The sequence below is a fragment of the Ambystoma mexicanum genome, chromosome 1q (assembly GCF_040938575.1).
Source record: "Ambystoma mexicanum isolate Mex_15411 chromosome 1q, UKY_AmexF1_1, whole genome shotgun sequence".
Classification (NCBI taxonomy): Eukaryota; Metazoa; Chordata; class Amphibia; order Caudata; family Ambystomatidae; genus Ambystoma; species Ambystoma mexicanum.
Genome location: NC_090922.1, coordinates 1445848361 through 1445873477, shown reverse-complemented (window position 1 = coordinate 1445873477; position 25117 = coordinate 1445848361). Strand labels below are relative to the sequence as shown.

Here is a 25117-nt window from a genome sequence, read left to right as displayed (position 1 = left end):
TACCATCAAGAGTAGCAAGTATCACAGCGGCTGCCTAAAACAGTAATAACACCACAAAACGGTGTCCGCGTGTTACTGTATTTTTTACATGGCACCACCACATCCTGCACCTCAGACGCAATTCCAGTACAACACGTGTCCCATGATTTTAGACACCGAACTATGTAACAAGGATATCTTTCAATGGTCATTTTGTAAGCTTCCATCACCACGGATTCCCCCTGCCCCAAACGTGTAGTACAGATTCAATGCGCGCATCCTTCCCTTTTAATCAGCAGCCTATGATTAATGATGCTGTCTGCCTGATTTACGACCCACCCAGACATATTACAGTTCCCCCTTCCCCTGTCCGTTATCCCTCGCCTCTACTTAGCGCACTCTGCTGCCCAACTCGGAGTGCCGTAGCCGGAGAAACTGCACTGGAAATCTGCGCGAATTATTAAATAAACATTCATGCGCCGTGTCTCTTGCCATCGCAGGCCGGCCCTCTGGTGGCAGTCGGCACTCGCCGGCCCCCTTCGCCGCTGACACCCAACAGCTGGAGTGATTCATGGGGAGACCGGTTAAAATGTTTCATGTCATACATCACACCGCCAGGCGCTCTCCCTGCCCTGACGGAGATAAACTGATCGACCACAGCCGGCTGCAATGAATTTATGACAACACAAAATTGAGGAAAACAAATGGGAGCTGACCCACGGGGGCCAGGAAGCAAGACTCCTTCCCTGGCCTGCAATCTAGTTTGGTGGCAGCAAGCAAAATTGAACATTGGCACTCTGAATTAGGATGCTAGCCTGTGACCCCGATGGGGAGGAGGAACCCCGGGGAAGGGGGGCTGGCAAGCCAAGATGGCAAGAGAACGAGCGACACAACTTAGTTAAGGCTTGTGAGTAGGAAGGACTAAAGTCTGGGGCGGAAGGGAGATTCATCTCGTGACCCCGAGTTAACTAGCACCACTCCTTGCAGTGGGCCTGGACGGCCTTGGTGCACGTACTCATCACCTCCGCAATAACATGAGTCTAAAACGAGGCACACGAAAGAGTGGTGGGCACACGACAGGTTGTCCACAAGGTTGTAATGATCTGGCGAGGATAGGACACTAGCAGTTTTAAAGTTGTAGAACTTAAGTGTTCAAATCAAATGGTGTATGTTGCCTCTCTGTACTGGGAATGGCTGTAATGGTGCTTCTAGGCACAGTAGCATAGAATATGTGCCATAGGCACAGTGGCATAGAATATATGCTATAGGCACGGTAGCATAGAATATGTGCCATAGGCACAGTGGCATAGAATATATGCTATAGGCACGGTAGCATAGAATATGTGCCATAGGCACAGTGGCATAGAATATATGCTATAGGCACGGTAGCATAGAATATGTGCCATAGGCACAGTGGCATAGAATACGCGCTATAGGAACATTAGCATAGAATATATGCTATAGGCACGGTAGCATAGAATATGTGCCATAGGCACAGTGGCATAGAATATATGCTATAGGCACGGTAGCATAGAATATGTGCCATAGGCACAGTGGCATAGAATATATGCTATGCTATAGGCACAGTAGCATAGCATATGTGCTATGCTATAGGCACAGTAGAATAGCATATGTGCTATAGGCAGAGTAGCATCGAATATGTGCTATAGGCACGGTAGCATAGAATATATGCTATAGGCACAGTGGCATAGAATATATGCTATAGGCACGGTAGCATAGAATATGTGCCATAGGCACAGTGGCATAGAATACGCGCTATAGGAACATTAGCATAGAATATATGCTATAGGCACGGTAGCATAGAATATGTGCCATAGGCACAGTGGCATAGAATATATGCTATAGGCACGGTAGCATAGAATATGTGCCATAGGCACAGTGGCATAGAATACGCGCTATAGGAACATTAGCATAGAATATATGCTATAGGCACGGTAGCATAGAATATGTGCCATAGGCACAGTGGCATAGAATATATGCTATAGGCACGGTAGCATAGAATATGTGCCATAGGCACAGTGGCATAGAATATATGCTATAGGCACGGTAGCATAGAATATGTGCCTTAGGCACAGTGGCATAGAATATTTGCTATGCTATAGGCACAGTAGCATAGCATATGTGCTATGCTATAGGCACAGTAGAATAGCATATGTGCTATAGGCAGAGTAGCATAGACTATGCCCTATAGGCACAGTAGCATCGAATATGTGCTATAGGCACGGTAGCATAGAATATATGCTATAGGCACAGTAGCATAGAATATACGCTATAGGCACGGTAGCATAGAATATATGCTATAGGCACAGTAGCATAGAATATACGCTATAGGCACAGTAGCATAGCATATGTGCTATGGGCACAGTGGCATAGCATATGTGCTATGCTATAGGCACAGTAGAATAGCATATGTGCTATAGGCACAGTAGCATAGAGTATGCGCTATAGGCACAGTAGCATAGAATACGCGCTATAGGCACGGTAGCATAGACTATGCGCTATAGGCACGGTAGCATAGAATATGTGCTATAGGCACGGTAGCATAGACTATGCGCTATAGGCACGGTAGCATAGACTATGCGCTATAGGCACGGTAGCATAGACTATGCGCTATAGGCACGGTAGCATAGACTATGTGCTATAGGCACGGTAGCATAGACTATGTGCTATAGGCACGGTAGCATAGCATATGTGCTATAGGCACGGTAGCATAGAATATGTGCTATAGGCACAGCGGCATAGACTATGCGCTATAGGCAAAGTAACATAGAATATGTGCTATAAGTCATCAGAGCTTCACCTGTTGACAACAGTGACTTCACCACAAAAATAGGTTGCAGACATGGTTGAATCGTTCAGGAAAGCACGCAAGTCAACTGTCAGGAAGACGCGCTCCACGGAGAGATGCCCAACGGCATCCGTAAAACAGTTGGGATTTCCTTCAACAACATTTTTCAGGCAGACTGACTATTTTCGTTTATGTTTGTAAGGCATACAATAGCATTTGGGTCCTTCTTACAGACCCCATTAAAGGCTCTTTAAAACCCCTTTTGAATTTTGTAACCCTCAATTTAGAACCACTATGTGGCATAGAGGGAGACCACACCCAAGTGCCCTGGTTTTGATTTGGTCCATTTTGATCTGTTTTGAAGGCTTTATAAACAGATACCCAGCCACTTTTCTTTTTTTCCCAAATGTCGACACTACAGGAATGTTCCGTTTAAGGCTCTTTACCCGATACAATACTACATAATCCAGCATACAGAATTACTCGCATTATACACCCAACAGCAAATCTCTGCTGCCAACCTACTTTTCACTGTTAACATACACTGACACTTATTACACCGAAGTTGTGGCCTTACATAATCGTAAAGCTTCAATTGCAGATCTGATGCCATCTTTCAGCGGTGGTTTAAACATTTATTTATAATATGACTGAAGAGTGGGCACACAAAAAGGAAACGTATTGCGTTTGCATTCTTAGTAATGCAGGGTGAGGGAGATTTCATAGCCTTTTATGCCACTTAGACATTTTCCTATTTAATACAAAAAATATATGCAAGATATTTTGCTATATATTGGGCATCTTGCACAATAGACCGTTACTTGATTAGCTAGGTGTGTGCTATACAAGTACATTCTATTTGTTAAACAAAAAGGGTGGGGTATACAGACTGTAGCCTTGCGACACAGATCTCACACATATACAAGTAGTGTCTGTCGCTCTGTAGGCGCGGGTCGTTACTAAAGCCACCTGTGAATCAAGCAACTACAAGAATTATAACATAGGAGATCACCTTGGATGCACACCAGAACGCAGAGTATGTAATATAATTAGAAATGTGAATCATTGATTGGAGATTTTTATTTATGTACTAAAAGACTTAGCCCAGTTTTGAGAAAAGCCTGCTGGCCGAAAAATACGTGTTAACCACAAAGGGCATCTTGAGCGCTAATATGTAACTGGATAAATCTAACAACCTTGAGCAAATCTTTGAATATAAACGATTTTGTAATAATACCAACTTATGTGTCTTCATTGGTGTCCGGCGCTATTAGAATACCAATAATTTCCATTCTATTTGTTCCCTCAACAATCTTTTTTTAAAGGGGAAAATGACAGTCCTACCGTCGTTTCTCCCTTAGTTGTGATCAATGGCCTTGTATGCGCCATCGCCGAACACCGAGATAATACTTTAGTTTGAAAGAAGGAGCACATTTGGAGTTGTGTGGCATGGCTGCACCATCATGAACTTGGATGGCCCCACAGCCGGAATCTTATCTGAAGTAAACAGGTTCTCAATGGCTAACCCAGCCTTCAGCAAATTACAGAAACCAAGATTGTCAACCTAATTCATTTTCTTGACCTAGAAGAAAGAGGAGGAGTGAAGAATGCAATCCTCATAAAAAGCAGTGATGAATACACACAATTGCGGATATCGTTACACACGGCTCACAGAGCAGGGCTTGGCAGACAAAGGTGATAAATCGCCGTGCTTCAGGACACTTTCCTGCAAATGCTAATCAGATCCTGCATGTCGTTTAACACGCCAATCAGTAATGGCAGGATTTAAAAGCAGAAATTAGAGATATGAAAAATGGAGCCAGCCCATTTCCGACTCAGAACATGCGACAAGAGCGGCAGAAAGCAAGAAAAATGAAACCAATTTAGCTCCAGATTAAGAAACCGAAAACTCAAGATGAATCAATTTAGCCAGCGCACTAGGCCACCATACATCACATCTCGGTGCTGGATTGGTAACCTGCCAGATGGTGAAAATTCAGGCCCCCACTCCTCCCGACTCAATGCTCATGAAGCATGATGCTAGCAAACACTTCATTTATCAGATGCAAACATACCTGGGGCTAAAGCAAAAAAGTCTCTAGCAAACCCGAGGGAGGCAGTAAGGCAAGTGCATGCAACAATAAAGAAAACGCATAACATGTTCAGAGAAACCCATGGAGGAAGCAGCACCATTATTGCTCCATAAACACCCTTTTTAATTTGTATTTATTTAAATTGAGCACTTTGGCCAAAGTGGATTAACAAAATGATTAACGGTACACTAAAAAGCGAGACATGACAAAATCAATAATCAGAACTAAATATAGGAAAGAGAAAGAAGATGGGTGGGTTTTGAGCTGAGAACGAAAAATGTGATAGGTGTAAGATGCACAGATAGAAAGTCGAAGAGCATTTAAGTGAAAAAGACAAAAAACGAGAAGAAGCACAAGGTGTTTTAGGAACAGCAAGAAGAAACAGAACGAGGAGCAGAGTAGAAAGAAACAAGAGAACAAAGATAAGGAGAAAGACCAATAAGAGCTTTGTAGACAAAGCAAAGAAAATTAAAGAGAAGATAAAAGATCAAAATAAAGTAATGGTAATGAAGCAGAACGAAGCGATGGAATAACAGAAGAACAGGCAGCTGGAAAAGAGGACGAATCAGAGTTAAAAGACAGAATACAAAAGAGCTAGATGAGACTTGGCAAGACCTATTAGAAGAACTGAACAATAGTTTAAGCAGGAAAATGCAAGTGAATAGACCAGAAGTTTAGTAGCCTGAAATGAGGCAAAAAGACGAGCATGCCGAAGATTATAAATATGAAAACAAGCAGAGATCTCAGTATAAGTAACATGTCGGGAGAAAGAGGGGCCGAAGCGGACACCAAGATTTCGAGTGGTAGAGGAAAAAGGAAGAAGAGATGGAGGAAACAGACGACCAGGTGGGGAAATGGGAGAAGGTGAAGAAGAAGGGAAGAAAAGAACCACAGTTTTAGAGGGATTAAAATGCAAATACTGTGAGGCCATCCAAGAGCAAGAAAACAGGAAGAAATCCTATCATTAAGTGGAAACAGAATATTTGCGAATTACCACCATAGACGTGGCAAAAGAGATTAAATGAGGAAATTAGCTCAGGCAGAGAAATAGTATATAAAGAAAAATAAGAGCACCGAGAACAGAACCTTGAAGTACACCATAAATAAGTGGATAGGACGAGGAAAACAGATCAGCCCATGAAATGGAGTAGGCGTGGTTAGAGAGAAAGGAATTAAATGATCAGAAACCCAGATAAACACGAGTTGAAAGTAATAAAAACAGTAGGATTCACAGTGGCGGAAGCAGCAGAAAGACTAAGATAAATAAGAATAATCCTTTTTACTTAGTTTGACTGCAAGGCATACACAGATAACATTTACACTGATCCTCGTGCCCTGTAGCCCACAGCAGTTCGAAATGCCATATGCTTGTCAGATGCAAGAACTTTCCATTAGCAAACACTCATCCCCAGGCAATGTGATGCAATTGTGTATATCCAGAACTATTTCAAACAGCACTTGGCCTCAGCAACCCATAACACAACCCCCAGCCCTGTCCTTCAAATTCCAGGCAGATCGATTATTCTTCCACTTACTTTTCAATATCACTGTTCTTGCACGTCTTTGGCAGGACCTCTTGTTTACTGCCGTCACCATTACTCGTTGAAGGCATTTCTGGTGGCAGAAAAGATGAATAATGTTACACTTCACCACCATATAAAATATACATTAAGGACCCAAATATGTCACGTGAGTTAGAAAGTTTGGTGTTGGAAGAATATGCTACAAGTATAAGGATGCTAGACGTGTGATCTCCTTGACAACCATTTCAAGTACACAATTCAGATGTTTATGTAGTGAATTGGGAAGCCATGTAGTGGACTGATAGGTGTTAGCCCCCCGCATATTACCGTGAACTATCAAGAGTCCAAGCATAACGATTTATGAGCAATTTCTTGCCAACAGGGGGTGATATTTGGCAATACACTTCCACTTGAGAATGTGTATTTACAACAGATCCTTTCCCCCACTCACTGACACGGACACTAATAGTCTCTTAGCCCGCGCTCCCCCACTGCCTCGTCTCCCAACTTTATTCCATCAGTCTATTCTCATCTGACCTGTGTCTTGAATACTTCTCTTACTACTTCCTTTTTCCCCTCCCTTTTTAAACTTGCAGTTGTCATATCTATTCAAGGACCTACCTTTGATCCGATCGTACTCAGGCATTTTGACTGATTTTTCTTCTTTTATATCAAAAATACTTGAATGCATGCCTATTCACAGGTTTCCTCCCACATGAACTTTCAACTCACTTCTTCCTCCCCTTCAATCTGGTTTCTGTCCTTCCCACCCCACTGAGAGTGCCCTTCCCTATGTCTCCAATGTTCTTCTTTCCATCCGTTATGGCAAGCAAGATTCTCTACTAATTGTCTTCGGTCCATCTGCCGCTTTTGATATGGTTCATCACTATTCTGCTATCTTCACCTTACTTCATTTTTTTCCAGTTCGGTCCTCAAGGGGTTTCAATCATACCTGTTGCGTCGTACCGTATCTATGTCTCATTGGCTGGTTCTATCCACCCCACCCCCCAGTCCCCACATTGTCTTGTCCTCCCCTCCAACACCCCCCACCCCAATTGTCTTATTCATGGAGTTACTCACATATCTGTATTCGGCCCCATTCTATATTATTACATTATATGATATATTTCTTCTTGCTATCTTCTGACACTTATGTTGACACTCATCAAATCTTTTTTCCCCCCAATTCCCCTCCTTCACCGACACTCTCCTCACCGTTTCCAGTTGCCTATATGCCATCCAGGGCTAGATTACTTCACTTTCTTCATCTCAATCCTGCAAAAAGGGAGATACTCTTTTTCCTGATAACACCCGGCTAGAACCTTTGGTGTCATCTTTGATTCCTCCCCATCTTGCTTCCTCACACGTATATAATGCTGCTCCTGTCTATCCCTTTCATCCCTATAACGCTCACTGTGCTCCTCCTTTCTGGTATTTTCATGCTAACTAACATTTGATCATATTTCTCATCTTCTCTCGTATGGACTACTATCTAGCTCTTTTAATCAGCTTTCCTGCTTCCTATATCACCTCTCTTCATTTTGCATACAATTCGGCCATTCACCTTATCGCCCTTGCACTACATACCTCTATTACCATTTCACGGCTGTCTATATCCTTTCTTCCCTTTAACTCCCATCTCCCTTTTCACTTTCTCACTCTCCAAGTTCGGTCGTACGCCAGCCCAAAGTTCCTCAAAATCAGCCCATCAAGCAACGACAATTTTGTTCAAATATCCAGTTTTATTTTGGCATTAAAAGGCAGACTAACCACAATACAACGCGTTTCGCAACGCTCTCGTTGCTTGATCACGTTTATATATGACAAATATTACATTACATACCTGTAATCGTTTGTTTATTTTATTCATTTATAATGCGCACCAGACCCGGCGGTAAGAGGGTGCAGCAATACAAGGTTACATAGTTACATATTTGCACATAGTATTAAAATATATACAGGCAGTAGCAGTGATATAGTATGTTATAAACGGGATATAATACAGGTGGCAGGTAGTATATAAACAGAGGCATAGTACGGGCAGTAGGGCACAGAGCAATAAGCACTGTACAAGCTGTATCTGTAGTCAAGATAAACAGGATTGCATGAGCAAGGGGAGGCAGATAATGCTATGCAAGGTTACAGATAATGTACACTTAGTGGCAGTACTGTCGGTAATAGTGCACAGATTGGGGATATTCAGGGCATATCTGTGTAGCAGCTATCCACTAATAGACTGGAAAGCGGGAGTAGAGATACTGGAGTAGAGATGTCTTTCTGAAGATTGTATCTGCTTAGATTCACATGCTGTGTATATGCCGACATCTAGTGGTTGGGCAAAGTATTACACAACTTGTTTTCTAAATCGAAAAGGGTTGTCGAAAGGGAATGTTTAGTTTAGTTTATTATTTATAGAGCGCGCCAGACCCTTGGGCATCACGGCGCAAAAGACAGGAATATATTCAACTGTTCTGGAGAACCTGAATTTTATGGATGGTCTGTTTACTCGCCCCAATGAGTCCATTACAGTAATCCAATTTGGAAAGTATAAGGGCTCTGGCAAGCGTAATGCAGCTGTCTGTGGAGAGGAATTGTTTGCTAGCTCTGATAAGTTTGCATGTGTATGCAGTAGCAGAGGCTAGTGAGTTGACTTGTTTAGCAAAGTTCATGGTGGCGTCTAGGTAAAAGCCTAGGGTCTTCACTTCATTAGCTACTTTTATGTTATTCCCATCGATAGTGAAGTTGGCATAGTCAGGGCTGAGTTTGGATATGTAGGTTGGGGTGCCTAGGATAATGAGCTCAATTTTGTCATCGTTCAGGTATAGGCCGTGAGTGGCCATCCATGCCTGAGCAATGCTATAGATTCTATTCACTAGAGCCAGATCCTTGGTGTAATCTCCTGAAAGCGGAAGGAGGATCTGGGTATCATCTGCGTAGTTAGTGTAGGCGATACCCAGGTGATCCATTTCGTCAAAGAGGGGCTTAGTGAATACATTGTAAAGTGTAGGTGACACACAAGATCCTTGTGGTACACCGCAGGTTATAGGGATCGGGTCTGCTGAGGCTGATGGAGAGAAGACTCTCATAGTTCGGTTACTCAGGAATGACTTGATCCATGTTATAGCCTCTTTAGAGAAATGGGCTGCAGAGTCTAGGTGGCTGCATAAGACTGTATGGTCAACTAAGTCAAATGCAGCTGAAAGGTCCAGAAGGAGGAGTAGGGCTGCTTGGCCATTGTCTCTGCACTCATCTATTTGGGCCTTAAGATCAATTAAAGCTGTCTCAGTCCCGTGTTGCGGGCGGAATCCAGATTGGCGGGTTCCGAGTAGGCGGTTGGATTCTATGAAGTTTTGTATTTGCATGTAAGCCACTTTATCTAAAATTTTTTGAAGAAAGGGCACAGCCGTGATAGGCCTAAAGTTTGTGGGAATGGCCGGGTCGAGGGTTTGCTTCTTTAATAGTGGCAGTACCCAAGACTCTTAAGTTGTTCGGTACAGTGCCTGCGGTAAAGGAGGAGTTGATGAGTTTGGTTATGAATGGCGATAATTCTCTTGCGGCATCCTTAATAAGTTGTGCTGGGCATTGATCGCCTTTACAGTTGGACAGTTTAAATCCCAGAATGACCTTTTCCACCTCAATGGTCGATACTTTAGAGAAGCAGAATTGAGATTCTTGTTTAGGCTGTGGAGGTGGCGCTGTACTCTGAGGGATGTGAGGCGTTAGAGATGCTTTCTTAAGGGCAATTTTAGTTTGTAGGTTAGCTACTTTATTCGTTAAGGCATGTTGTATACTAGAGCACTATTTTTTGTCCTTGGTACAGTTTTCTTGTGGAACAATAGGTGTTTCCAGTTCTTTCAGAATGCTGAACAATTCTTTGACACTAGATTTAGATTGAGATATTCTAGTATTATAGGTTTCCTGTTCGGCTAATAGAATTTCTTTCTTGTATTGGGATGAGGCCTTGGAAAGGTTGAGTCTGTTTTCGGCTGATGGGGAGAGTCTCCAAACGGTTTCAAGTTTTCTTTTAATCAGCCTAAGGTTTTTTAGATTAGGAGTAAACCATGAGTTGAGATGCTTTTTTGGTTTGCTATTCCTTAATTTGAGCGGAGCTATGTGGTCGAGGGCTAAGTTCATAGCTTCATTGTACTGTTCAACTAGCAAATTAGGATCCATATTGTCTGGGACCGAGTTCAGTTTAGGTATTATGAAGGGCATCAATTTTCCACTGTCATGAGTTTTTTGTTCCTCGTGGGCACAGGTGGGGCAAGTGAAGACTGGGCAGTGGCAGGGTTAGTTGTCAATGTAAATAATAACAGGTGGTGGTCAGTCCAAATCTGAGGTACAGTATCCGTGATATTTACTTTGCAGTTGTGTTCTGCTATCCAATCAAGGATTCGACCTTTATTGTGCGTGAGTAGGTTAACTTTCTGGGAGAATCCCAACTCTTTCAAAGTCAAAGCAATAGCCGTTGATTGCATATCCTTAGTGTCATTGTAGCCTAAGTTAAAGTCACCTAGCACCATTGTTTGGGAAGTATTTTTTAGGTTACTGGACAGGGTCGTAGAGGTATCCTCAGCGAAGGTTCCAACAGGACCTGGTGGTCTATAGATAAGAAAGATGTTTAGTGTTTGGGAGTTGGCGGTGGCGATTTTGACCGTGCACCATTCACAAGATTTCATAGTAGGAGTTGTGATAATTCTCATGTCTAGGCTAATCTTAGCTATAATTGCTAGACCCCCACCTCGAGGGGTGTGTCTGTCAGCTCGCAGGATTGTATAGTTATCAGGAACTGCTAACGATAGGGCAGGGTCTGCCGCGTCATGTAGCCAGGATTCTGAGATGGCCAGGAAGTCTAGGTTGTCTGTAAGAATGATATCTGATATCTCTGTTGCGTGTGCGACTAGAGACCTAGCGTTTATAAGCGCTCCTTTGAGATAGGGTTTGTGGCTTTCTGAGTTGGGATGAGGCGTACTAGGTCTATCTTTAGGGGTCAGTTTAGTGCAATTTCGTATGGGTCTTTTGGGATAGGAGTATTTCCTAGTAGGCTCTGCAGTTACCTTCAAGGGTAGGTGATTTTTTAGGAGATTTAGTTGTTCAGTTTTCTTAGCTGGTAACTCATGCAGTTTGGACAGGCGAGCGCGTAATCTTAGGTTTCCGTCCACAGCATTACATGGCCTTTGTATGGTAGTACCTTCTTGATGCTGGTTCACGTTAAGTCCTGTATTAAGTTGTTGTGTGTCAGGCATAATAGGGTGTTTGGAATACTATCCCGAACGTGACATGGACAGTACCCATGGTCCTTCACACATCGAGGTCCACAGATTATTTGGTTTCTGACTTGATGTAGCATTAAGTGTATAGTCGAGTATAAGAGTAGTGAAGGAGGTGTAAGCTGTGCAAGTACCTTCTACTCCCCACTAGGGGAGGAAGGGTGGAGGCATGTGAATCTAAGAAGATAAAAGCATAAGAAAGACAATTACAGGTATGCAATATTGGTCTTCTCTATTGGCTTCTGGGTCTGCTTAGAATCACATGCTTTGCATAGACTAGCAAGCAGTACCAGGAGAAGGAGGTGAGCTGTTAGAAGGGACAGAGGCAACAAGATGTCTGCATGAGTCTCTCCTAGTCTGTGCGTCTATACAGTAATATTGGGTGAGTGTGTGAACTGAGCACAATGTTGCTGCCCTACACATTGCTTCAAAGGGTACATTTGCAATGAAGGCTAATGTGGCACCATAAAAATGTGTAGTGTGTGCTCTATGAGTAAATGGTAGTGCTTTGTTAGATAATCTGTAGCATTGCTGAATGCACTTTAAAATCCATTTAGAAATAGCTTATTGGCGACAGGATCCCCTTCTCTCCCTGCAGTTAAGGAAACAAAGAACTGGTCAGTTTTCCCGATTGATTTTGTCTTATTGAGATAGTACTCCAACATCTAGTGTATGGAGGGCTCGCTCTCCAGTGCTTTGTGGGTTTTGCAAAACACTGTCAGTTCAATAGATTGGTTCACATGGAATCTAGAAATGATCTTTGGCGTGTACCGTGGGTGTGTTCTTAAGACCACTTTGTTTTTATGTATTGCGACACAAATGCTCGGAGACTGATACTGCTTGGAGCTCTCGAACTCTCCTTGTAGGCGTGATGGCTATAAGAATAGCGACTTTGTAGGCGAGATCCCATGTTTATTTATTTATTATACACCAGAAAGTGTTTCCACGTGCAACAATCTCAGAGGCTTGCTTCATGCATGGACTCGAAGGGAGGGCCCATGAGCCTACTTAAAACAATGTTTAAATCCCACTGTGGGGGTGAATTTGCAATTGGGGGATACATCCTCTTCACCCCTTCCATGAAGGCTTTCACGAATGGAATCTTCCACTATTAAACCTTGCTCAAGCAATAAGAGCAGCTAAATTGACATTTAGACAATTGAACACTGGACCAAACTACAAGGAGTGTAGTGGATGGTGCACTATGTTATGTGAGAAACCTGAGGGTTTTCTCCCAGGTAGACCTCGAGAATCCCTTATTCAGGTGGCCTGGGAAGGGCTGGCGCTCTCAGACACCAACCCCCGAAGGCGTATGAGCGAGGGAGGATCACCTAGGTAGTTCAGGGGAATACCCCAGGTGAGACGCAGTATTATACCAGGGACGAAGGCGAGAAGGACAAAGTCCTGGAGGCCTTTATAGGCTGTTTCACATCTATCTCCATTTCACCCAACAACTCTCCCTTAACTGTATCCAACGACAATGAATATTATTTGCCGAACTCCCAGTCTGCTTTGACAAAGCACTACCTTTCCCACAACCCCCCCCCCCCATGTTGATTTCACGCTAATAATCCCAGTTATTTCCTGTCCGTTTCAGCAACCCTACAAACCTCACCCTTCTAAGTTTACCAAAAACCTCTAGTACAAGAGCTATAATTCCTTATAACACATTTTCCCCATCCTACTCGATAGGATGTTTAGAAACTGTAACCCCCCCACCCCTTTCTGACACAAACACTTTCTCACACTGACAGACAATGGACTAACACCAAAGCCGTTCACCTGACATGTCCCAACACAAGCGTCAGGCCGAATCAGGCAATTTCCAATAACCACACACACCTGACTGCCCTTTCTCTTGCCCATAGGATTCCAAGCAGAGCAGGAGAGCCCGCTGTGAGCAAGGCAAACCGGACAAGGAAACAACTATTCCCGTACGGCAATGCAAATGGAGAAGAAAGACGGCGAGACCAGAAAGGACAAGCAGAGAAGTGCCCTTGCTCTTTTCAACCCAGACCTGCAAAGCCTTGGTGAAAGGAATTATAAAGACCGACAATTACAGCCAACGTGTTCTGCAACAGATGTCAACGGTGCACAAGGCCCCCCGGACTGATAACCAATGCGGGGAGACGTGCCCGTTACCGTGGTACCGTCCTTGACTCCAGAGACAAGAAACGCCAACAAGTTCAGTACAGCCGGTGAGTTGGGAGAGCTGATAGTAAGCCGGTCTGTGTCGAGCCGAAGGTTGCAAGCGGCAACAATATAAGACTTCAAGGAACTTGTGAACAAAGACGTTGTATGTTTCTGAACTTGCAAGAAAGTCCAGTGAAGTGCCAGCTGCAGAGTGGTCAGGCGCTGTAGGAGTGCTCATTCGAAGGACTCTGGCTGGCCCATTTGTGGTAAAACTACAAGTACCAGGAGGCCTTGGGCGACGTCGACATGAGGTGTCAGAGTGGTCCTACAAGGGTTATGTAAAATCCCTTGTACAATCAAAAGTCTCTGACCCATTGCCAAGAGAAAACTAGGGGAAGGGAACCCCTGTGCATTCTGATGAAATTGTGAACATTGCAATAGAATGGCTAAGTGAACCCGACGGAGTGATGCCAAGGGGAAAGTTAACGAGAGTGAATACCGTACTGCGATTAAACAAAGTGAACTGTGTAGCTGGCAAACGTGAACCCGGTTGAGGGATGCCTGCGAATTAGGGTGAAGCATAATACACCAGAGAACATTGTGTTGACAAGAGTGAACCAGACAGAGGATGTCCACAGTGAGTGATTATTTGAAAAGACATTGAGACTCTTGAATTTTACCTTGTGAATGAAAAGCCTTAGTGAACCCGACAGAGGGATGCCAACACAGAGACGGATCGAAGCCTGGCAGAGGGGGAATCCTAAGGCAAAGGGTAATTGCCCAATGTGGAAGATTTATTGAAGGAACATTTTGTTTTTTGTTTTGGCACTTCCGGTCCTCTGAGGGAAGAGAATTTCTGTAAAAGAGACTTGGCCATAGAAGGCCCCGATATCTTGACATTGAATTGTAGACTTGTGCTGGAGAAGCCCAGGAGTGTGCTGTGCTTAGGAGTCCTCCATTGTCCCATGAAAACCGTGAGGAAGGGAGACGCCAGCTGTACCATCCTGACTTATTTTGTGAACACATCTTTCTTTTCTGGTGAACATTATCCCACACACTTTTGCAACTTAGCAGTAAGGATTGGCAATAGTTATTTTTAGTATATGCCCTTTTTATTTGTCAAGCCGCCACTAGGACTGCCTTATTATTTGATGGTCGTAGATAGCTCCCATCTTAGATTTAGATTAGGTGTTTTCTCACCCATTCATACAGTTTAATAAACACCCGTGAACTGTGATCACTTGTTTGTCTTTACTGTTGCCACCATGAGTTCCTTACAGTTAGAAGATGAACAGTCAACAGGATAAACATTAGACTTTCTACACCATATGACAAATATCTTCCATTGGGTTTACATGCCTCTTTTAAAACGTCTATGCATCTGTCAGGTCAGTGAAGGTGTCCGAACTTTAAGACTTCAGGAGCCAAGTTGCTAAGTTGATTGTTTCAGAGTGTGGATGAAGGGTTGACCCTTGGTTCCGAGACAAAATGTTGCAAGGGCTGGTCAGTTTCATTGGTGGAAAAATGGACATCTTGAGCAGGTGGGAGTATAATGTCTGACATGTTCACATTAGAGCAACCAGGACCATTGTCAAGTGATACGGATTCATCTTGTGGATTTCTCTGTTGAGGAGTGGGCTCGGAGTGAATACAACTATCCTGACCAACTGATCCCCAGTGCATTCCCTTTGGATTCCTTCTGGGGAACCTGGAGGTTTAGGTGTGGCATTTTGCATTTTCTCCTGTGGAAAACAGATCTATGCCTGGCTGATCCCACAGTTCTAAAATAATGTTCAATGTTTTTATGCAGCTCCCACTCGTGTTCTGAGGGAAGGTTTGTATTTCTGCTTACTGTGTCTGCCATGCAGTTGTGCTCCACTAGAACGCGCTATGGCAATAGGTAAATGTTCCTCTGGAGGCCCGATATCCAGATCTTCTGTGCTACTCTGGACATATTCAGTGAATGTGTCTGTCCTGCCCTGCTTGTTGATGTAAAACATGGCGGTCGTGCCGTCTGTGAGAATGAGTACCGTCTTCTCTGTCAAGTGAGTTTGAAAAGCTTGTAGTGCTTCTTTCTCAAGGTTTGCATCCACATACCGTGTGCTGTCTCATGGAGGTAATGAGCTCCCAAGCATGAAAGCAATGCATCTGTTATTGTACTTGTGTTGGAGGTGTGACAAAATGGTTTCCCCTTCTGTAGGTTGTCTTATGTTCACCACTGAAGTGCTGACACCAGTTTGCTAGCTACCACTTGATAGCCCTACTGTCCTTGTGATTGAGACCACTGTTTCGGTAGCCATACCTTTATCGGATGCATGCGCATCCTTGCATGTGGCACAATGAAGATGCATGAAGCCATCAAGCCAAGAAGACGCATACGTTCCTGAGAGTTACCTGGCGACCAGCTGTATAACAAGGGACTTTGTGCAGCATCTTTCGGACCCTCTTGTGAGAGGGGAAGACTAAGATGTCTACTAAGATGTCTTTTGCCCGAATAATTGCCTCTAGGAATTTTTCGACTTGGCTGGGGAGTAGGCGCCATTTCTTCCTGATGATGGAAAACCCTAGTTGAAACAGGAGGTTTGCTGTTTCTTGTGTGCACTGCTGACACATTTGTGGTGTGTCTCCTGTTATCAGCCAGGCATCTAGATAAGGGTACACTGGGATTGATAGCTTGCCCAGATGAGTAGCGCTAGTACCTTTGTGAAGACTAGTACTTTGAACTGGATGTGTGTGGCTGCCACCTTGAAGCTTAGGTACTTTCTCAGAGATGGCAATATTGAAATATGAACGTAGGCATCTTTTCAGATCTAGTGTTGCCATGTAGTCTCCCTTCTTTAATAGAGGAACAACCTCTTGTAGAGTAGTCATTCTGAACTTTTGTGGGTTGACATACGTATTTGCAGGTCTTCGATCTAACAATGGGAGCTTGGTTTTGTCATACTTTGGAACAAGGTAGTACACAGAATAAATTCCCTTATTTACCTCTGATGGGGCAGTAGAAGGAGAATGAATTCTATGACTCCTTTTTTTAGTAGAGATTCTAGTTCTGCCTGGAGGATCGGCTTATAAACCAGAGACATGTTTCTGTGTCTTGGAGGATGATTACGCAGTCCTTCGAGGAACTCTATACAATATCTGTCTCCTCCTACCTACTTGACTGACTGACTGTTGCGATCCCCCTCCCATGTATGGGTGAATGGAGAAATGTGATCCTCGCTACCGGGGTGACATGACAGGGGACCAATATCCGAATCATTGCTTTGAGGGAGCATCTGAACCCCCGAGCTGATTTGCGCCTAGAAACACTTGTGTGCTGGTACATATAAATGCTATATCATAGGCTCCTACCTCTACTACACCCTTGACTGTACTGCCTTTGGAAGAAGAATTAGGATGTTGGAAGTGGAGTTTGAATGGAATACCATGTGCTGGTGCCCGCACCTGGATAATAGCTGAACTGGGTTGATCGTGTGCGCCGATTGCCATAAATACCTCTTTGTATAAAAGGATTTTTTGGCAATTTGACCTTAAGCCTTGAGTGTGTTTTCTTTTGTCGTTTCTACAGCATCATCGACTTGCTTCCCAAACAGGACAATGTCTTCTATGGGCATATTCATGAGAGTGGCATGTGTCTCATGTTTGAATCTAGAGTTCCAAAGCCATGCATGGCGTTTGATGAGTGTTCCCTCCACCACCACCCGCCTTGCAGCGCCAGGGTAGTTTTTAATAATGGCGTTAGCTGCTTGCCTGCCTTTAGTTAAGGTCTTAATGATTTGTGAGCGCACTGGCTCTGGCACACCACTAACTTGCTTTTCCACCTGAACCCACTGGGCTCTGCTGAAGCTGGCCAGAAGGGTTACAACTTTCTTCCCGAGTGGATGATTTGTTTTGCTCTCCTTATTTGGTGGTGCTTCAATGGTACCTAGGGGAGTAGCCTCCCTCTTGCGGGCAGTTTTAACTGCCGTGGAATGAGGTTTGAGGTGACCCTTGATAACGAGAGGATCAGTTGGGGCAGGCTAAAAGTGCCTCTCAATGCACGGGTTGCCAGCTCTACTAAGAGCGGGAGGAGAAAGTGAAGGTAAGAGAAGTCTTCTGATGCATTGTAACGGCGGGATATGTTGGCATACCTGTTTTATCTCATTGAGGATATTATCAGTGACTTCCTCTGGCTCCTGTGTATCCATTTTGAAAAATCAGCTGCTCTCTTTAAAAGGTCATTAAAGAGCAGCTGATCATTAATGGACGAGTTTGAGCCTGGCTCTTGTGTGACATCTGGGGATGGTCAGTAGTCATCTGGCTCATCCAGGGCTGCGCCAGGGTCATCTTGTAAGAAGACGTCCTCATCAAACTCAATTAAAGACTCCTCATAAGGGTTAGTCTGTTGAATTCTGGGAACTTTAACTAGAGGCTCCTCCTCCCCGAGAAATGTGTTTGTGCTTAATAGGGTGTTTGTTAAATACAAATAAATCTACGAAAGATGCCATCTTCCCCATGGGGCTTTCAAATCCATCCATAGTCCAGGGGCCACTAGACGGAGTATCTTGTAAGGGAAAAACGATTTCCTCCTATTGAGATACCTTCGCCATTCTTTGGTGTGCCTCGGACAAACGGAGTGGTAGCTCCTGTGTAATAATATTCGTCAAAACAGACTGTTTTGGCAGCTGCATCTGGGTAGGTGATTGTGTAGGAACGTTGGGCACAGAACCACTGTTGCTTAGCGTGCGTTTGCAGACATGTGCCGAAATACGAGCAACGGGCGCAGAGGTCTTCGGTGCCTGAAGGGATAGGTTCTGCAATTCATTGGCTGCTTTTCAACAGGTGCACCAACCTGTGTGGGGAGGGTGTAAGATGTGTGCATTGTGTTTCGGCGCCTTGTGTGACTCCACACTTGGGGGGGGTTTGGGGGTTGACAGGGGTCCGTCTCCCTCTCTCTCTCTCTCCCTCCCGCCCCCCCCGCCCCCCTGTAGGAGGCCTCACTTCCAGAGCTAGGGGCTAGCAACTGGTAGTCTTCAGTCTCCCATTCCAACATCTCTCTGATGTCACTTATGGCACCAGGGCCGTCTTGTTCAGCATCGGATTCCTCCATGCCGGTGGGGTATTACGATGAAGCTGTTGGCTGCCTATCGCTTCGGACAGTCTTTCCTTAAGGGTTTTTGCCTGAAAAATCATACACGCCCTGCACCAAGCTTCCTGGTGATCCCAAGGGAGGCAGTGGTTCCACATGTCATGTGTGTCCTTCCAAGGAAACTTGGTTGCAATAGTGGCAACATTTAAATGGAGTCTTCTTCATTTTAACCACAGGAAGGTCGTGAGACAGAAGGATTAGAGGGAAATGTGAATGGAGGGATTCTCTAAATAAGAATGTGAAATGTATCCTGCCACTCTCCCTGCTGTGTAGGCCGAAGCCTGAAGGCCATTGAGGTTTGAGGATGTCTGGACAGCTTGCAAGTTAGTCGAGATCCCATGGATGTGTGGATCAAGTGAATCCAAACTAGCAATAAGTATAATTAAGTAACAATATGCTATAGATAATACATGAATAAGTCTTGGCGACTAATATTTAACACTGAAATGCAACCAATACAATGGAGGAAAAAAAGAGATACCCATTCGGGTTTGAATGGCCAAGTGCCCTGAGCAGCCCCGGCAAGCTACCCTAGGGAACCTCATCAATATTGCCCTTGCACCCATCCAACACACACAGAACACATGCACACTGTCAGGGAGAATTTTCATTTCTGTGCTAATTCCCTACAACCTAAGAGACCCCGAGCTTTTTTGCTGGACTTAGGGCTTCTGATTTTTGTTCACTACCTCATGTGTTTTTCCTGACTGGGATTTTTGTGTTTCAATGTTTTATGGAGTCTGACAAACTCCATAGGCATCTGCTTTTTGTATAGTGACACACAGCACCTTCGGTGGCGTGCCACTGAGAAGTACCTTGGACTTCTCTGAATGTCCAAATACATTTTCTTGGTTGAACTACCATTCCCAAGAATAGTAAAATGATCCCAGTCTTTCTTTTCTCTTTGTGGGACCAGCAGACACCACCCTATGGGGAGTGCTGAGGGAGTGTGGGGGGGGGGGTTACCTAGTAATATCTGATCCCACTTCTCATGTAACCTTTTTTGTTACACTAACTTACTTTAAATGGCTGGTGGCAGTGGTTTAATTTTACTATCAGTGTGCATCTTTACCACAAGCTGAACCCTCAGCTACAGTACAGCACCCAAGGGTGTCCATTTTCTCAAAATTGCTCCCGTCTTCTTTTTCCACTATTTTCGGTTTGTTAGTTTCTTCTGGGCTTTTACTCGGTTATTGGAAACTGGGTTTCGACCATCCCATAGAAAGAACGTTACCAGGTAAGAGTAACTTGTTCTTCGAGGGGATTGGGTCCTCCGACGTATTCCATATCTATGACAGACTCCCAAAGCAGTACCAATGCAAGGAGGTGGGAAAAGAATTTAGCAAAAGAAATTTAGAATGCCCAATCAAATTGCTGTGTAGGGCAGTAGAGGCAGCCATAACCCTGATAGAATGGACCCGCAAGCCGACCGGTGGGTCCTTACCCGCCAAGCGGTAACACTCAGAAATAGCCAGAATAATCCAGCGAGACAAAGTCTGCTTAGTCACAGTTTGTCCCAAACGCTTTCCAGCGTAACCAATGAAGAGTTGATCGTCCACTCTGACCTGGGACATGCGTGAAATATAAAAGTTTAAAGCTCTCCTAGGATCGAACTATGGAGCCTCTCCTCTTCCTTACCAGGATGTGGAGGAGGATGAAATGGCGGAAGAACAACCTTCTGGCCTAAATGAAATTCTGACACCACCTTCGGAAGAAAGGAAAGACGAACTCTAAGGACAACCCTGTCCTTATGAAATACAGTGAAGGGCGGCTTAACTGAAAGTGCCTGTAACTCACTCCCTCTGCGAGCGGAAGTGACCGCAACCAAAAATACAGTTTTAAGAGTTAACAGTCTCAAAGGGCAAGAATGCAAAGGCTCAAACGGAGCACCCATCAGAAACTTGAGGACAAGGTTCAAATCCCAACCGGAAACCTGGAAAGGTGACGGAGGGAACACATTAGTGGGCCCTTTTAGAAACGGAGAAATTAAAGGAATTAAGAACACTCTTCAGACGAGCGCTTAAATATGGACAGTGCCGCCAGGTAACCTTTAACCGTACCCACTTGCAAGCCCCTGTGGGCTAAAGAAAGCAAAAAAGACAGAACCACAGGAATGTCACATACAAAAGTATCCACATTCTTAGCCCTGCACCAGTCGCAGAACTTTCACCAACGGCAACGGTACAGGGACTTTGTTGCGGGCCTTCTGGCTGAAAGCAACACCTCCATCACGCCTTCAGGGAGGTCCCAATCCTTATACCTCAACCTTTCAGAAACCAAGCGTGAAGGTTGAGGGATCTGACCTCTGGATGGAGAACCTGACCCCCGTCCCGTGAGAGCAGATCGTCTCGGTAGGGAAGATGACGTGGAGGGCAGATGGACAAGTCGAGAAGGTCCGGGTACCACGTCCTCCGGGCCCACGCCAGAGCAATGAGGATCATCCGGGAACCGAACATTCGTAACCTCCGCAGCACTTGCGGGATGACGGGGACTGGAGGAAACGCATACAGCAGTGGGAAAGACCACTCCACCACGAACGCGTCTCCAAAGGCTCTTTTTGGAGGAAATTCCCGCAAACAGAACCTTTCGCACTTCCAGTTGACACTGGAGGTGAAGAGATCCACTTGAGGGGTCCCCCAAAAGGCGAAGATCTCCAGGACAATCTCCTGAGCCAACTCGCACTCATGAGAGATCGCGCTCTGCCTGCTCAGAGTGTCCGCCATCTCGTTTTCCGGCCAGATAAACTGCCGAGATCGAAACTTCCTGCTGGATTGCCCAGAACCAGAGCTACATCGCCTCCCTGCACAGAGGAAGTGACCCTGCCCACCCCCTTTTTGTTGAGGTAGTGCATGGCCACTGTGTTGTCCGTCAGGATCAGGACATTCTTTCCTTGCAGAGTTGGCAGAAAAGCCTTCAGGGCAAGCATGACGGCCATCAGCTCCAATGAATTGATATGGTGTCTGGACTCAGACGACCAACAACCGCTGACTGTCAACTCGTTGGCATGAGCTCCCCATCCCGTGAGGGATGCGTCCGTCACGATCGTCCCCTCCAGCCAGGGTAGCCAAAAAGGAGCCCCCTTCATCAGATTGCCTTCGACGGCCCACCACAGAAGGTCCTGGGCGACCGAGGACGGCACCTGAACAGAGTCCGACATCCTGCCAGAGGACTGAGACCACTGGCGCTTGAGTGCTCATTGCAAAGATCTCATCCGCAAACTGACCTCTGGCAACAGAAGAATGCAGGATGCCATAAGGCCGAGCAATCTCAAGAACTTGAACGCTGGGAGACTCTGGGCAAGCTGAAACTTATGCACCATCTGCTGAATGTGATGAGCCCTCACCTAGGGAGGAAAACACTGCCCCAGGGACGTGTCGAGCACTGCTCCGATGTACTGGAGCCTCTGAGTTGGTGTCAAATGTGACTTCTTTAAGTTGAGGGAGAAGCCCAGCTTGTGGAGGGAGTGGCAGGTGACTGACATATGATCCAGGACTTGCTCAGGAGAGCGCGCCCTGATCAACCAATGGTCCAGGTAGGGGTAGACGTGAATCCCCCCCTTTCCTGAGATGCGCTGCCACCACTACCATGAGCTTGGTGAAGACCCTCGGGGCGGAGGTCAATCCGAACGGCAGGACCCGAAACAAAGTGTGAGTCGCCAACTGCGAACCTCAGGTACTTCTTGTGCTTTGGATGGATCGGCACATGAAAATAAGCGTCCTTGAGGTCGAGAGACACCAACCAGTCCTGAAGTTGAAGGGCCTGGAGGACTTGAGAGTAACCATCTTGAACTTGTCCTTCCGGAGGAGTTTGTTCAAACCGCGCAAGTCCATGATGGGTCTCAATCCCCTGTCTTTCTTGGAAATCAAAAAATAAGGGGAATACCATCCCTTGTTCCTCTCTGCTACAGGCACCAGTTCTATGGCGCCTTTCTCCAGCAGGGATTGAATTACCCGCGCAAGGAGCGGATCCGGACTCTTCAAAGAGATTCCCTGGTGGATCGTCGCGAGGCCTCTGCTGGAAAGGAAGACAGTAGCTATGATCTCCAGAACCCACACATCTGAAGTAATGGCACGCCACTCTACAAGATGCTGCGCCAGCCTTCCCCCAACCGGCGAACTATGGGAGATGGCCTCATGACTGAGCTGAAGCGGCTGCGGCGTTACCGGAGGGCAGAGGCAAATGCCCGAGCGGCCTTGGCACCTCGAGTACCTTGTTTTCCACCTCTGGCACTCCTACGGTGGCCCCTTTGACTGGCAGCACCTCTCGCTTTACCAAAGGACGAGTAATAACGAAAAGGAACCTCCCCTCGATTGCTGTCCCCTAGGACGAAAAGGCGGAGGTTGGCGAACTGCAGCGCCCAACGACTTCGCTGCAGCTTTGGAGGTCTGCAACCTCTCAAGGCTCTCGTCAGCCTTGCTGCCAAAAAGAGGTTCCCTGTCAAAGGGCATGTTGAGGAGCCGGGCCTGCACATCAGGAGCAAACCCCGACTTCCGCAACCACGCAAACCTGTGTATTACGGTGCTCGCCGCCATGGACTGGCTGACGCAATCTGCCATGTCCAAACTCGACTGAACGGCTTCACACATGGCATCCTTGCCATCCTGAACCATGGCAAGGAAACCATCACGTTCGTCCCCTTCGGGAATATGTTCAGCCGCTAAGGGAACAGTTCCACAGAGTGTGCGTGAAACGTGACAAGGCACATACGGAGTTGGCCGCCTGAAGCGCCATACCCCCTGAAGAAAACACTTTCTTAGCCCAACCATCAAAACGCTTGTCGTCCCCATCAGGAGGGATTGTAGGATACAACGCCTGCTTTGCTGGGGCCATAGCCGCCTGCACCATCAACCTCTCCGGCGTGGGGTGCTTGGTCAAGTAGCAGGGGTCGCTACTGGCTGGGCGGTATTTTCGTGTCCCTCGACAGCCTGGGCGCCGATGGCATCGACGACTTCCTTGGAGGCAGAGCCTCGAAAGAGTCCGTTGACGACCCCGGCGCCACAGGCATCGACGTCTTCCTCGAAGACACCAGAGGTGCACACGGTCTCCAGCGCGTCGAGGACCGTGACCTGCAACGGGCATGACTAGAACGATTCCCATTGTCCGAGCGGGACCTTTCCCGCGAATCGTGCCGACCACCCGAGCCAGAAGGCGTACGAGCGGTGTCTCTCGACCGATCACGACCGACCCCACTCGGAGGCTCGGACGGACCAGTGCCCTGCGATTCGAGAATCGCTAGCATTTTCTTACCGAAGGAAGCCCATTCCTCCGGCGTCACATGCTTAGTGGGGATAAGCGACCCGCCGACGGGCGGAGTCCTCGGATGAGGACGGGGAAGGCGACCGATGACGGCGCTTCCGGGAGTGCCTCGAAGAGGCAGTGGAGTGGCGGGACCTACTCCGGGACCGAGACCCACTGGACTTCCGATGACGATGCGGAGAGTCGCCCTCGAATCGTCCGTCGAAAGCCCCGCAGACCTTGACTTCCATGGCTTGGACACCTTACCTACCGACAGTTTCTTCTTGCTCCCGCAAGGCTTTGGACGTAAGCGACTGGCAGTCGACACAATCATCCGTGTCATGGGCCTCCCCGAGGCGCCAGAGACAGGCGTCTTGCGAGTCCGTCACCGACATCTTGGATACACAGTCCCCGCACTTCTTAAAGGCCGGACGCGGGGTGGAAGACGAGGTAGACATCACGAAGGATAACTTCACAAACAGGTTCGAAGGACCGATAAAGCACAGAAACTCCAAAGAGTCGAGGCACGCAGAGATCTCCGAAGTGAACACGTTTGCAGACAAAACGGAACTGAGGCTACGGGCGTCGTGCGTCCTACTTATAACACCCAGTGACGTCGGCCGTTGTCCTCCAGGGCGGCGTATCCACATCATCGACGCAGGATGCAGAAAGATTTTCCGATGCAGCACAGCTGTGGTGATTACTGTCATAGATATGGAATACGTCGGAGGACCCAATCCCCTCGAATCCAAATTTTGAATCTTACTAGTAGATCATGCTTTTTAAATAATGCTTATTTAAACCTTGTGTACATTATACATATTTATATATAACCTTTAAGTGTGACTTGGCTACTTGCAATTACTGATTTCAATTGTACAGCTCACATTACCCCTCTTAAGATAAGCCTGGCTGCTCAGTCACACTACCAACTCGTGTAGTAATAC

General features: G+C 46.0%; 1 protein-coding gene across 9 annotated transcripts in view; it reads right to left on the bottom strand.

Annotated features, from left to right (window-relative positions):
- RNF220 (ring finger protein 220) overlaps positions 1–25117 on the bottom strand; it is an 856068-nt gene that overhangs the window by 35895 nt on the left and 795056 nt on the right. For all 9 annotated transcript variants that reach the window (XM_069642322.1, XM_069642324.1, XM_069642323.1 and 6 more), the window contains one exon: positions 6417–6495. In XM_069642322.1, the coding sequence (XP_069498423.1) occupies positions 6417–6495 (79 nt within the window). The remainder of the gene's footprint in view (positions 1–6416; positions 6496–25117) is intronic.